The 15,236-nt window shown below is 32.2% G+C and overlaps 1 protein-coding gene across 1 annotated transcript; it reads right to left on the bottom strand.

The window, feature by feature from the left end:
• Positions 1-4,955: 4,955 nt before the first annotated feature.
• Positions 4,956-14,597, bottom strand: LOC111278449 (putative LRR receptor-like serine/threonine-protein kinase At1g56140). The gene is made up of 24 exons (XM_089764800.1): positions 14,438-14,597; positions 12,432-12,621; positions 11,912-11,983; positions 11,615-11,686; positions 11,346-11,417; positions 10,669-10,740; positions 10,519-10,590; positions 10,330-10,404; positions 10,142-10,213; positions 9,947-10,018; positions 9,742-9,813; positions 9,586-9,657; positions 9,382-9,447; positions 9,047-9,109; positions 8,750-8,794; positions 8,504-8,565; positions 8,023-8,402; positions 7,671-7,866; positions 7,413-7,574; positions 6,783-6,901; positions 6,462-6,672; positions 5,952-6,183; positions 5,672-5,822; positions 4,956-5,557 (listed from the first exon to the last, which is right to left on the bottom strand). The coding sequence occupies exons 1-24, from the start codon at positions 14,556-14,558 to the stop codon at positions 5,168-5,170; spliced, it is 3,111 nt and encodes a 1,036-aa protein (XP_089620926.1). The 5' UTR covers positions 14,559-14,597; the 3' UTR covers positions 4,956-5,167.
• Between the last annotated feature and the right edge of the window lie 639 nt (positions 14,598-15,236).

Raw genomic sequence — 15,236 nt, 5'->3', positions numbered from 1 at the left:
GCATTTGATATGTAGATTTTTTTAAAAAAATTTATAAAATATATAAAAAAAATTTATGGTATATTTAGAAGTCCCTTTCTTAAACCATGCAAGCAGTTTCTGCAAGTTGGATGGTGGATTATATGGACTGGAAAGTCAATCAAGCCGCCAGATTTGGGTGACTTGAACCTTCCACTTAAAATCGCCACCAGATTTGGCTGGCATGGCTTGCCCACCTTCCACATATAATACATCCACCATGCCACTTGCCAAATAAACTTCCATATTTTGTCTGCCTAATTCACGAATCTTTTTCTTTTTCTGCAAAAAAACAAGTTTTCAATTATGGGAGCCAATCTTGTACAAAAGTTCCCATCCCAATCCGACTTTAGTTTGTAATTTCACATGCCAAATTTGTATATTTTTCTAGTAAACTGCCATGTCGTTTATGCAAGACAAAAGGCAAAAACCGCATTGTTAGTCAAGAGAGAGTATTTTACAAAAAAATTTATCCACAAGACAAAAACAGATGTTGGAAAAGTCAGTACCTCAAGTTGGAAAAGTCACAGTTTGAGAGCTATTAAAAAAGGGAAATGGGTAGGCTAGGCTACCTAGCATATTCGAGACTAACACACCAAAGAATATTCGTCGCCAATGTCCCAAGACCGGCTATTTTGATGGCCAATCTTTAGGATACATAAAGTTGAATGTCACGAAACAAAATGACAACTCATTTAAGAGAGGATTATTTGTAGCTCAATTTTTTCTATTACATCTAAAAAATTTTAGCTTCTAAAAAAATTATTTAAATACTCGTTAATTATTTTTTTTTTTGTTATTCATAACTTTTTACTTTTTCTTTTTTGGATAAACTTTATGAAAAATAAATTTAAGGAAGAATGTAAAAATAATAAAAAATGCATATCCGAAATGGTTAAATAAGTTTCAAAAATTCATTTCTAATAAAAAATAAATTATTTACCAAAATTTTATTTCTGAAAGTGAACGAAAGTTATTGAAAATTTATTTTCAAAAATTTTTTTAATATACCAAAGATTCATTTTTAAAAAATAATACAATGATCCGAAAATATATTTTATGAAGTAATTTTTTTCCAAAATTATGATTTTATTTGATTTTCGAAAGTAAATCAATTCTTGATTCAACTCTCTGTTAGTTCATTTAGGTTTATGTAAAATGAAATTGTTAGATAGTATTTAAATATTTTTTTTTATATAACACTTTTAACATTACTGATAGTGATTTTCTTATTATTAGGAAATATTGCTTTTTTATTGTTATAATCATATTATAGGAAATAACCATGTTATAGGTTCCTATTCGGTGTGAAACAAGGGACAAATTATCTAGAGCCAAATTATTTTCACTTAACCATCATTACTTAAAACAACTGAGAAACATGAGTTCCTTTATTTGTGAAATGAACCAAGTGAATTTCCAGACAAGTAGCTCAAATTGAAAATGACATGCAGATCCATGTACTTTCCTCCACAGAGTTAGGACATTCATTATTCTTTAACGATTTACATCACAATTATGAGGAGAAGAGAAAATTTCTTCAAAACAATACATTAACACTTTTTTCCTCAGGCCACTTAACTAGTTGAGGAAAGAAAAATAACCAAATGATTGAAAAATAGAAAACCTTAAACCCCGACGAGACTCCCTCCTATAAGGTGTATTATGATAAAAAAAAGAGATAAAATCAGATCTTACAATCCATGAGGCTCCGGCTCTTCCTCCACTTTCGGCTCTTGTTTTCTGAACTCATGTTCAAACTTATGTTTATCAACACTTACTCAGCAAAAACACCACTTAAACCAACACATTAATTGTTGATGCCTCCTGCCTGTCCATAGCACAACCACACACCCATCATTATCCATAAGCCCTTCAAACCTCTCACTATTCCTTCCAAAACACAAACACCAAATCCCAAAAGTAAAACACACATAAACAGTCAACAAACAATCCATTATATCGATTAAAAACCACTCAATTCAACACCAACTATGTATTAAAACAATATAATTGAAAAGCGATACAACAAATTAAGAAGTTTCAGGGGATAATTGGAACCACTAGGTGGGTGGGAAGCAAAAGAAAAAGTTAGTGAATTAGTTTGCATGGAAAGATATATTCTATATTGAAACCATGTTACAAACTATTAAATGCATTTAGGAACCTCTGCTGAACACCTCCTCATTTACCTTATCTTGTGAAATTGTTTCTCGCCTAGAGTCCTGCACTCCTTTTCCTTTCCCAAAAAGACTCCAAACCCAACAACAAATGCCTTATTCTCAAATCTCAATATACAATACAAGAAGTTTAAAACCTCTTTATTATTATTTTTTTTTTATTTCAGAAAAGTTGGAAGCAATGACAATTGACAAATTTTTAATACCAACCACTTTAACTAAGTACCTTAGTAACATCCTACATTTTAAAGCAATGACATTTGCATTCAGTCCCATACACATCAAATCACCCCCATTTCCCCTCATTCATACCATTAGCAAACACTAGAACACAATTCTTGAAGTGATTTATCTGGTTCATCATTAGTGCCACGAAAACCCCGAAAATGGGTGGAATGGATGTTTACAACTTTCTGCACATGGTCACTAGTGTTAACGGTGAAACCAATTCTGCTTGTCTAGGATAAGAAGTTGATGACCTAATGGAAGTGGATGAAGTAGCAGAATGGAGCTAGTCTCCAGAAAATAACACTAGTTTGGACAAGCTCCATTTCACTGCTTTATCCACTTCCAATAGGCATCAACTTCTCCTCTTAGACAAAGCAGTACCAGACTTCAAGGAACCACCAACACTAGTGATCATGTGAAGAAGTTGTAGTCACCTACAATAAACAATTCTTGGGACATGGATTTGCATGAGTAAGGAAACTATGTTAAATTAGATATCATTACATTTGCTTGGCAGTTTTTATGAAAAACTTCTTCAATGTATCAAAAATCTACTATCAGAAGTTTTTAAAAGTTTTTGAAAATAGATGTCCAGAAGCCTTTGAGAACTTCTATAAATGAATTAATTGTCGGAAGTTCTCAAAAGCTTCTTGACATTTATTTTCAGAAATATTAAAAAACTTTCGACAATAAATTTTTGAAAATTTTTAAAATCTTTCTAATATAAATTTTTGAAAATATTTGAAAACTTTCAAAAATTCATTTTTAAAAGTTTCGAAATCCTAAACCCAAACATTTCAACATTAAAAAACATACAAAATAAACACCAAATCAAATGAAAAAGCAAAAAGAACAAACAATTTACCTTTGATTTTATACATTCCAATTTCAAATGAATAAAATTTGGCATGATTTGGAGCTTCAAATCCTAAGTTTAGGGTTTAAGGTTTAGGTTTGGGGTGTAAGGAAAAGGAGATGGGATGTTTGAGTTTTAGATAAATTTGTGTTTTGAGTGTGTTGAGTAAATAATGGAATGTTAAAAACAATGGGTGTGTTGAGTAAAAGATAAGGTGCAAATAGTCCATATTCTCATTTAAATATTAGCTTATATGTTAATGGATGGTGTAAGTTTAGTATTATTTTTTAACTTGTCGACACAACCTATAAAGGTTAGAATATGATCTTGCATGGCACATAACTTATAATTATCAAGGGATGTGTCATATTGAATATAACATTACTTTTTGTATTGAGTTGGATTAAATATAATCCATTAATATTTTTTAAATTTTAATTATTTTAAGAGAATTCATTTATTATTATTAAAAATAATATACGAAAGATAAATAAATACATAATAAAATAAAAAAAAACACATAATTTACGTGATTTGATAAAATATCTACATTTAGAGGGATAGATAATAAAATCTACTAAATAAAAATATTGAAATTATAATCTTAATATTGAAAAACACACACACACATCATCTATCCAATGCCAATGCCAAGTAATATACATATAAGTAACTAAGGTTTAAACAATTGGTCCATATATCATAAGTAAAATTCTAAAGGAAACTTTTGATAATTTGAGAAAAATTTATTTTAAAAGCATTTGATCTAATTGTATTTTTTGAAATTGTTTTATAATTGGATGGTATATCATTACTAACTGAATCATTTAAATGTTAATCATTTATAAAAACAAATGGTTGCTCAAATTGTACTATAAATTTAACTAATTGATTATGTTAATTATCTCGTGATAAATAAAATGTACTTAAAAATCATTAAAATACTGACTAAATATAATTTGCATGAGATCATTAGAACCAACAGATAAAACTTCTTGTTTTTTCTTATGCTTTTTGCAAACAATTAATCCGTCCTTTTATTTTAAAACGAAAATCTTTATATAATATATATATATATGTTATAAGTTTGAAGATTTTGATAACTTTTGAAGGAATGTTAAATTTTTTCACATAAATTTAAATAAATAAAAATAATCGATGCATTGAACAGTTCGTAAATTAATTAAATATAAATTTATTTATCAATAATTTTAAATATTTAATAAGTAAATTTTTTTAATATAATTTTATTTTATAAATTATCAAAAAATAAATATAGTTTTATTAAAATATAAAAAATAACATAAATACAATCCACGTATATTTAAAATAATAATTTATAACAATTACGAACCAACATGATACAACACATTTAAATTTATATATCATGTCGTGTTAATTCACGTATCATGTGTTGACATTGGATCTTAACGGACTGTGTCACATCTATCCATGAACTTAAAAACTTTTAACTCAACATGACACTCAAATATATCATGTTTGACCCAATTTAATCATTTAATAACAAATCGTATTAAACACGACTTATATTATACCGAATCGCATCATGACCTGTTTAACTCATTTGACATTTTTAAATGACAGTGACAATATGATTTTTTTTTTTTTTTGCCTTTGAAAAGTAGTTCTCCCTTATATTTATGGCATATACATTACATTCCAACAACCGCAAGTTTTTGTGGTCTGAATTTCAAAATATTGCCAAAGTATATTAATTACAAGATCATAACTATATATATGAACAGAAAGGATAGTTTCTAGAACTTCAAAGTAGGCAGCCGAAGAAACAGCATAAGAAAAGTACCAAAATTCTGTGTTCCAACATAATGACATAGTATAAGTAGCAGTATGGAATAAACAACTCTTACCTTCCTTCTCCAATAATGTCACTTAATTCAGTAACGTTTACTGGGGAGACAATTGGTTCTGTCCCTGAAACAGTCTTGCTCTTACTCTTGTTCATGTCGCTGCTATCGGATACAATGGATGTTTGTGTTTCTTCACTCATTAAGGTGCTTGTTATATCCTTGAAATCCCAGTCTGTTAAATAACTCGGTTTTGACGTAACATTGCTCACTTCAATATCTCCAGCAAGCATAGCCACCACACGAGACATGGATGGCCGCATTGCTGGTGATGCCTGAGTGCATAAAAGTGCCACTCCTATCACTCGCAGAGCTTCATTTTCATCGAACTCTACTAAAGTTGGATCCAACAGACTCAAGCTTTGGTTATTTTCATGCAGGTTCCATGTCTAGAGATATTGTAGAAAATAGAAATAAATAACCATGAGCAAGTCCTTCAAATTTTAACAGGTACTTGAACAAATAGTACTACAAAAAAGGGATAAAGATTTCCTTTTCATTACCCATTCAAGAAGATAAATTGTGTAATTTTCTAAGGTATTGTCTGAGTTTGGTCTACCACTGAGAACCTCCAAAGCAACAACACCAAAGCTGAAAACATCAGCTTTCTCAGTGAGATGCCCTCGCATTGCATACTCTGGTGCCAGGTAGCCACTTCAAGATAATTAAATTACATGGTGAATAATGTTTATTGTGAAGATTATTGAATCTAGCTACTTGGGTACAGAAATCACATGCATGACATTAAGGAAGGACTCCAGAACAAGAGGTCGAAAGGCTTACATGGTTGCTGCAACCCGAGTGCTGATGTGAGTTTTGTTGTCATCATACAGCTTTGCCAATCCAAAATCAGATATCTTCGGGCACAGCTCTGCATCAAGCAAAATATTGCTTGCCTTGACATCTCTATGGACAATCCTTGGCCTAGACTCCTCATGCAGATAAGCTAGCCCTCTTGCTGTTGACAAGCAGATATTGAAGCGGGTTGGCCAATCAAGATGTAAGTCATTATGTCCTGTTTATAGAGCAAGAAGTCTCATAAGCATGTTCATTAATCAGCAAAGGAATAAATTGTACTACACATATACTGCATTCATGTCAAAAGATTGAAGAGTAAATAAATCTTGCACATGTTTATCATACCATTCAAATCCATTCTTTTACTTTTTGTTTGCAAAATAAAGTTGTACAATTATAGTTAGATCCATTTTGATAATTTTGGTACCAGAAAAAGACTTGGGTTCCAGATTCCAAAGGTGGAAAGCATGAAAAGATTATAGAATGTTCTCGTACCAAAGAGTGCCTGATCAAGGCTTTTGTTTTCAAGATACTCGTAAACAAGGAGGCGCCTATTTCCTTCAATGCAGCACCCATATAGTTTGACAAGATTACGGTGTTGCACTGCTGATATGGTAGCTATCTCAGCAACAAATTGATTCTTCCCTTGGTGTGATGCTACTGAAAGTTGCTTCACAGCCACAACTCTCCCATCAGAAAGCGTACCCTAAAATGTAGTACAACAATTCAGTAACATTGTAATAAATCATCCTATCCCAGTAATTTTCATCATCACATGCCAAGCTGCTACCATAGTTACAAGCTAAAATAGTTTACCTTGTATACAGGTCCGAACCCCCCTTCTCCTAATTTATTTGAAGAACTGAAGTCTTCTGTGGCGGCTTTCAACTCAGAATAACTAAATGTGTTTGGTCTGGGGCCAATGCCAAGAAGCACTGCAGAGTCAAGTAAGGCAATTAGTAGGCTATAAGTTGTAGGGATGAAATGCAAAAAAAAATTATACTGAACAGAGATATAAAGGCTAGAACAGCTGCATTGAACCTTGACCACAGCCCTTAAGGCCTTTGAAAAATTATGTTTGTCTATTGCAGTAAACTAAACCATTCTCCATTACCGTCAAGAAAGTGTAGATGATTATTATACACATAGTATCCACTACTTCTAGGCCTAGCTGAAAAGTGACAAGCGACACAAATTTCGTCACAAAATCTTCAATGAGATGATTCATTTTTCATTATTATACACATAGTATCCACTACCTCTAGGCCTAGCTGAAAAGTGAAAAGTGACTCAAATTTCGTCACAAAATCATCAAGGAGATGATTCATTTTTCTATGTCAAGATGCACCTTTTTCTGATATACAATGACTACTATTACTATATGACTGTATAATATATATATATATATATATATATATATATATTATGATACACTGAGTCTCTTACCTTCCTCATCAACATCTTCTTTTCTTCTCATAACATAAATAATTGCAAATATGAGTATCAAAGCCACGAAAATAACAGGAACTGAAATACTAACAATCAATCCTGTATGGTTCTTCTCTTTACTAGTGCCCGGTGGTATCCCACTGACAGTTGGTGTGAAATCTAAGCAACAATATAGAGGTGTTAGAAACAGAAAATATATGATACGCACATGAAGCATCTATTACATTAAGATTCATAAGTGTTCAGGTGTCTTACCTGAAACAACATTAATAGCTGAAATGGTTGGACCATGATAACCTTGTTCAGGTGTACAGCAGGTACCCTTACCAGGCCAAAACAGGTGAATTTCAAGATGGTTCTCCATTACGTTAGCAGTGAAATTCCTAGTTATTGCTCTCTCAGCACCACCTGCCTCCTTTGATATATCAAAATCCCTTAATTTGCGGGTTCCCTGATGAAGTATTGATGAGATATTTTAGCAGTAAGATTTCTAAATGTAAAATTAAGTGAACATAATTGTGACATAGAAATACTGTAAATAGAGGGCATGAATTGTATGATCTGCAACTGAGAATGGTACGAATTTCTACTTGAAATGAAATATTGCCTGAATATAAACATCGAACACACGCCTCCCCAGACTCTTCCAAGACTGTGTGGTTCTGTCTGGGAAAGCTGTTTCTGCAAAGAACAAGGTTATCCTATAAGGTCCATTCTCAAGGCCTAGGCCATAGTATCTGAGTGATCCAGGGGATAGCCTTGAAGTCTGATACAACTCCGGAGTGTTGGTACTTCTCACTTGTGCCAAGGTATTCTGCACATACTGTTGATTTTGTCTGTCTGCAAACAAACCTACATTGCTAACTGCCCATTTCTGTGTACTGGTTACATTAAATGCTGCCGCCCCAAGAGTTCTGTTTTCAGCCTCAAAAACTATTCCATTAGAAATCATCTGTGGGCCACCACACTTGATCGAGAAGTTTGCATCTGCCAATTCCAACAGAGTACTAAGCATTTGTCATGATTAATCTATATATAATTAAAACCTCAATAACAGATGCTGATTCCAAAGTTTTAGCTAAGCTTACATCGTGGAGTATTTCTATTGCATGGGAAGCTTCTTTGAAGGCATTCCAATCCTGGTAAAAGCCTGCGGAATTGCAAAACAATTTCTGGATTATGAACTTTAAAAGAATGCATTGCATGGTAGAGATAATAGGGAACGTTTGGTTTCATAGACGTACAAGGACTCTTTCCAGAAAGTTTTACACTTTTATTCTTAGGGAAAATGTATAGGAGGAGGGTAAAACAAGGTGCTGGGAACGATAACTTACCCTGAGTTTGAGCTGTTAAATGTTAAGTTGTTGCCCACAAAATTCCTCCATAAAATACCATGAAACAATCTGTTATCAATGTCTTTAATAATATGTCCCGTGTCTCCTAAGACAATGAGCTAACAGATTAGTTGTTGAATATTGGCATTGATTTGCAATTGATTCCTTTTTGCATTATGATATCAACTATAAGAAATTAAGCTCCATATGGGCACCAAAAAAGTATTAAGCGTCAAAGCAAAGTGTTAAAATTAGAAAATAAAAGTAAAGGAAGCCATCATGGTTTGAGATACATACAGTTGTAAGCCTAAGTTTACCCATGAGGGCAAGTTTCCTGATAGCAAATTGTACGATAAATCTCTGCACTGAGAAGTAAATTAGCAGAACGTAAGTAGGAAGTATGAACATATTACCAGAATCAGGAGAATTTAACTGCTTTTACAATTTCATGCAGGTTCACTAGATGGAAGATGCTGACTGATGGCTTCACAACTATAGTGAATATCAGATAGTGAACGTTTAAAAGTAACAGTAAATGAAAATTTTTGCGTCATATGAGAATTCACAACATTACTTGTCAGAATAGTGCCCAACTGATTCAACGAATGAGTTAGTGTGATAGGATGACTTACATAGTCTGAAGAGTTTCGCTCTTTTGGCTGGGAATTGAACCTGAAAGACTATTATTTCCAAGAAACCTGGCCATTTCAATGACACGGAGGAGAATAATGTCAAGCGAAAAGCATCACAAGGCCAGACCCAAAAGTCCAACATAAAACTGTCATAACATGAGATTTTCAGCCATTGAAGGGGATGGTTTTCGTTTTGTAGCTTACAAGTAGCTAAGAGAATTCATATTGAACAAAGCACTAGGAATTTGGCCTGTTAAGTTGTTGAAACTCAAATCCCTGGAAGAGAAAAGAAATTAAAAACATAAAGCAGAAGCAAATATCATAAATTACTGAAGCAGTTAATTTGTAAATAAAACTTACAGCTTTTGTAAAGATTGTAATTCTGTTATATAAGATGGCATAATACCAGTGAGTAAGACATTTCTTAGTACTCTACAGGAAATAAAAAGAAACAAAAAAAAAGAAAAAGGAATGAGATAAGTCCGTTAGTCAATAAATTTACACAAAAATATTCACTTTCTTTTCCACAGATGAGTACAAGAAGTTAAGAGTATGCTTAACTCACAAGTCAGTCAAGTTCTTTAGATTTCTTATAAAATCAAGAGAAGAGCTCCCATTGTAAATACCACCAATTCGCCTGCATGAATATATAAAAGCATCAAATACAAGTACATATATACATACATGTATGAACATGCAGATAAAGCGAGAAAGTCCTTCGGTGTGTGGGAGTATCAGGAAGAACAATATATCTACTCACAAAGATGTCAATGAGGTTAAGTTTGCAAAACTGGACGGTATAGGCCCTTCAAAGGAGTTCCCTTCAAATCTCCTGTATTATTTTACAGATTAGTCAAACTGATGAAAAATCAAGACAAAGCTATCCTTCTTGATGCTGATTCAGAGAGAATTTATTTGAAAATTAACCAAGATGCTTCAACAACTTACAATGATGCAAGCTTTGTCCAGTTATTGCCAATAAAGTCAGGTATTTTGCCAGTGAAAGCATTGTCAGATGCCCACCTAAAATTCACATAAGCTCACTGTTAATATGATAAGGTAAGGTAATTTGCAGGTCGAGAAGACAGAAAAGGCCATAAACATATAGAAGGATTGCAATCCCTAGGTCTTTCTTACACAATTTGCAGGTTTTCAAGATTCGCAAAAGTTGAGGGAATCTCACCACCCAATCCAGAACTGTCAATGTAACTGTCAAATTCATAAACCAATGTTGTTAAAATTTCATATGGTAAACCTGTAAACACATTCATGTTCCAGAGAACTTACAGTTGTTCAAGGTTGACTAAATTACCAAGTTCCGGAGGGAGTGTCCCAGAGAAACTATTAATACCAAAAGACCTGCATGACATAGATCCACATAAAATATTATTTGCAAAAACTTTAAAAAACCCATTTGGATTTATACCATACAATGTATATACCTGCATATACATGCAAATCATGCAATTTTAACATAGAAGAGAAGGAATAGAAAAAACCCTTTCAAGAAATTTTGCAGCTAACCCTTTTGAGGAGTCACAGGAAAATCTAGTATAAATAAGGTGTACTCAAAAATATATTTGAGTGTTACCAAATTTTCTGTTGTAATGTGGTTCTTTTTATGTTTTTTTGTTTTGATTATACCTCAGATTTTAAATCATCATCATTGCAATTAGTAAAAATTTAATGAAGAGAAGAACAGATTTCCTCTAGTTTAGATCCATATGATATTAAAGCAACAGCATAATAGTAGAATATGTACAAGGCAACTGCAACTACAAGCAGCAGTATCCTTCCAATCAAAAGCTAGACTAATTGAAGTTATTGACAAGACATCATCAACTAATTTATCCTTTCATGGGAATATGATAGCATTTAAGAGGAAATGTTTGCTTAAAAACAGAACTATTTGATGCTTTTATATGGTGAGAGAAGGACTCATTGAGAGTTTCTTCAAGTCTTACAGCAAATATAGCTCCTTAAGATTTCCAAGCTCCATTGGAATGGGTCCAGTGAAGTCATTGTGGGCAAGTGACCTATACAAATTAAAATAAAAATAAATAAACAATCCAATGAATAGTGTTTTTTTAATAAATAATCCAAAAAATGTTATTGGAAACTTGTTGTTAAGGCCTGAAAACCATTAAAAAGCTAGATAGATTTTGAAAATTTTCAAAGAATTAATGTCTACAAAAATTAAAATGCTTTTAGAAGACCATCTGTCAGTACTCACAGAAAGGTTAGTCTAGACATATTTCCAATAAATGCGGGCAAAGGACCAGAGAAGAAGTTTTGATCAATCTTCCTGCATCACCAAACAATGAATGATTATAATCAGTTACTGTTACTGTAAAACTGTTTCATTATAATGAACATAATTAACCATTTTCCATGACTAAAAGACATAACCTTACTGATATGCAAATATTATGATGAAAAATAATCTGCAACCATTTGGAAAATCTTAAAAATCAATGCAGGTTTGTACAGATCAAACATGATTAAAAAAGAAGGAAAAGAACATTCTTACAAGTACGTCAGAAAAGGCAAATCCAAAAGCTCCTCTGGTATCACTCCTCGCCTATCTAGAGCATATACCCTCCTGACAAAAGTGTATAAACATGTAAACTATTACTATAATTGATATAGAAAAGGACTCAAAAAACTTCCACCAGTTCCCTGCTTCATTAAACCTCCCAAAAGGCTGTTGATTCAATTCTGGTCATAATCTGGCAAGACTGTAGCGAGTAAGTGGCAGGATTGCTTGCAACACAATGTGATTCGAAAGGATTCCATAACATGGGAAGCAAATCTCTCCACATCATCTGACAAATACTAATGAAATCTGTGCTGTCTATTAATATGAAAACCATAGCTCAAATTTTGCCTGAAAACCCATTTTCAACTTATTACTAGTCAATTGAATGAACTAGCTTTGGAATTGGACCTAACTGGCCGTATTTTAACAGTTACTATACTGTGATAATAATGGCTTAAAACTATGTAGAGCAAAACAGGAAAAGAAGAGGAGTGAGAGTGCAAGCATATACAGTCTAGTGATGTGGCAGAGAGTGTTGTTGTTGAAAGAACAATCACATCTGATAGCTGGATTATTAGAAGGATCATCAAAGACAGAGTCACTTTGACTGCGAGCAAGTCCACTGCATGGCTCTCCACTGATGTTCCATGACTCCACTGCTTGTGTATCCCATTGTTGGAAGATTGAGTTCAATGCCCTCACTGGTTCCCATTAATAATAATTCCGAGCAAAAACATGTTAGGCGATTTATTACCAACAAAACAACCATGGCTAAGAATATAGAACCCATAAATATATAAAAATCTAAACTTTAGCGAAAAAGAAAAACATTCAATGTGGTTTATTTTTTGGACATGTGTCTTACATTTAATTATTTTAGTTTATTAAATTTAAATTTTAAAATATTTTATCTAATAAATTATATTTATTTTTTATATTTTTAATTGATTTACTTTTTACATAGATGTGAATATATAAAAGATTAATTTTCTTTTCATATCTCAGCTTCAAAGTATATAGAAGGTTACAATTTACAATTGATCTAGATTAATAGAAATTATCAAGCTAACAGTCAAAATTTTAAACTTTATAAACAAGATTAACAGGATGATAAATATTATACTTAAATTAATAATTAAAATCCAAAACTCAATTCACAATAAACTTATCAGTTACAAAGTAGAGATGGGTTTTCATGTGTAGTTAACTTGTGAATCACAAGAAGAAAAAAAAAATTATGAGTTAACGTTTTTAGTAGGTGATATCAAGATTTCAACCCATGCGTAACCCATTAGCACTTTAATTAATTAGACTAGAGAATTTTCAAAGATGAAAAATATTTCCATTGACATTAAGAACCAATTAAAGTGATGTTTCATAAAGCAAAAGTTCAAAGAATTCACATTTGGTGATGAAAACGACACTTCTAAATTCTCAAGCTTGACTGAGGGAAAGGGTTATCTATAAAACACTAATTAGAATCCTTTTTTTTTTTAACATAATGTTGAAACACAATTGAATTATTAACTTTGGAAGATTATAGAAACTGTCAACAACCTGTAATAAATGTTTGACAAAGAGATCAACGAGAGATAACTTAAATATTGCCAAATGTATTAACTTCTTTGATGACATGTCAAAGAAGAAAGTGTCATCTAAGTATTAGTTTTAGACAGATATTTTTTAAGTTACTGATTCGAACGGATTTATACCTTTGTCCTCCTCTTATGAATTAGGCAGATAAAGGATTTGGTTAGATAAAAAATTAAAAAGAAAAAAAAAGGTCAATGGAAGCCTTCAAAATTTTCAGCATGCTTGCGCACTACGATGAAAAATGGATATCAATCATTAAATCCCCAGATGAGATGATGTAATAGAAGAAGACTTAACTGGCCGATGGAATTAAATAATTATATATATATATTTAAAAATCAATTCATCTTTTTGCACCATTAAGATAAGGGGGGTCTGTTCTATATAATCTTTTTTTTTGGCCAAAATGTTCTACATAATTAAATAACTATGAGTTACTTAGTACTATTGCTTTTTCTTCTTTAACCAATATATAAGTGCATGACAGATTCCTTTTGAAAATAGCAATCTTTGAACCAGTTTTAACTTGATGAACTTCAAATAAAAGCACGCCTACATCTATGGATTTGTCAGGATGAGAAAAAATGGATGATTGATATGGACAAACTGATAATTTCAATGTAAAGGTCTGAATGTTGCTTCGCATTCAAATAACAAACATATAATGATTCAGATAATGTTTTAAAAGATGATTAGTTAGAAGTAATTAAGTACTGTATAAAATGTTGACAGAAAGCCACCACTTCCAAAAGAAAAACAGAAATTGTCTGTAACTTTTGTCGGAGAGCTAGGAAGAGAAAAGCAAGAGGGTTTTACAAAGATTAATCATCAAAAGACAACTGATTTCTACACTGACATGCTTGAAGATGCATGGCTTTGGATTTTGCAAAGAAAGAAATGTAAAGGGAGAGAGAGAGAGACTACCTTCAGAGGGGTCAGTGGTGGCATTCTGGGCATTGGATTTGCTGCACCAAAAGAAGACAACGAAGAAGAAGAAGCAGAGCAAGAATGTGGAAGAAGACGGTGGCTTCAGCCTCAAACTCATATTTTCGCTCTTCACAAACAGGATATTGGAATTGGATGACTGCTTCTCACTCACCGCATATATTAACATTTAGTTGTACGGACGCACCGCAGTGATGACTGGGACGCCTTTTGTCCAATCCAAAGAAACCAAAAACTTTTATTTTATTATAATTTATTATATTTTATCTATTGATTTTTGGCACGACTCTACGTACGTACCATTGTTATTTGTCCCTATGTTCCCAATTATACCTGGAAAGTTGGCAACATGATGAAATACTGCCACTATAGGCAAAAAAAAAAAAAAACTCAACTCCGTGCTGTGCCTGGCTCGGTGCTTTATCCAAGTTCAGTTTATCATTATTATAATTATTATTTAGATTTATATTTGATACTCTCTATATATTTCAAAATTTTCTTCCATGAAACAAATTTTCCTGATAGATTTCAAAATCTCATATACGGTTATTTGTGCCGAGTTTGGACTTCAAGAGCTAAATCTTGAAATCACAGAAAATAGAAGAAAACGACGCTCTAAGTCAAAAACAGTACAAGAAAATCGAAATGAGAAAAAAATAAAAATTTAAAAATAGTAAGAGAATGAAATAATAATACTTGCATGTTTTTATTTATAGATAAAATATGTGGGATGTATAAGATATAATGTGATGTAATTAAGTCGATGAAGCAATGAACA

This window comes from Durio zibethinus, chromosome 8 (assembly GCF_047325235.1).
Source record: "Durio zibethinus cultivar Kanyao isolate XHJ-2024 chromosome 8, ASM4732523v1, whole genome shotgun sequence".
NCBI lineage: Eukaryota > Viridiplantae > Streptophyta > Magnoliopsida > Malvales > Malvaceae > Durio > Durio zibethinus.
Note: the sequence above shows the minus strand (reverse complement) of the source record. Positions and strands in the feature narration are given on the sequence as shown.

Excerpts from the sequence above, each read along its gene's own strand:
- LOC111278449 (XM_089764800.1), bottom strand. The coding sequence starts at position 14,558 with ATGAGTTTGAGGCTGAAGCCACCGTCTTCTTCCACATTCTTGCTCTGC. Across the intron at positions 11,984-12,431 it reads CTCTGCCACATCACTAGACT|GAGGGTATATGCTCTAGATA; the intron begins GTATATGCTTGC and ends CACTTTTGTCAG. Across the intron at positions 10,591-10,668 it reads TTAGTCAACCTTGAACAACT|TTACATTGACAGTTCTGGAT; the intron begins GTAAGTTCTCTG and ends TGAATTTGACAG.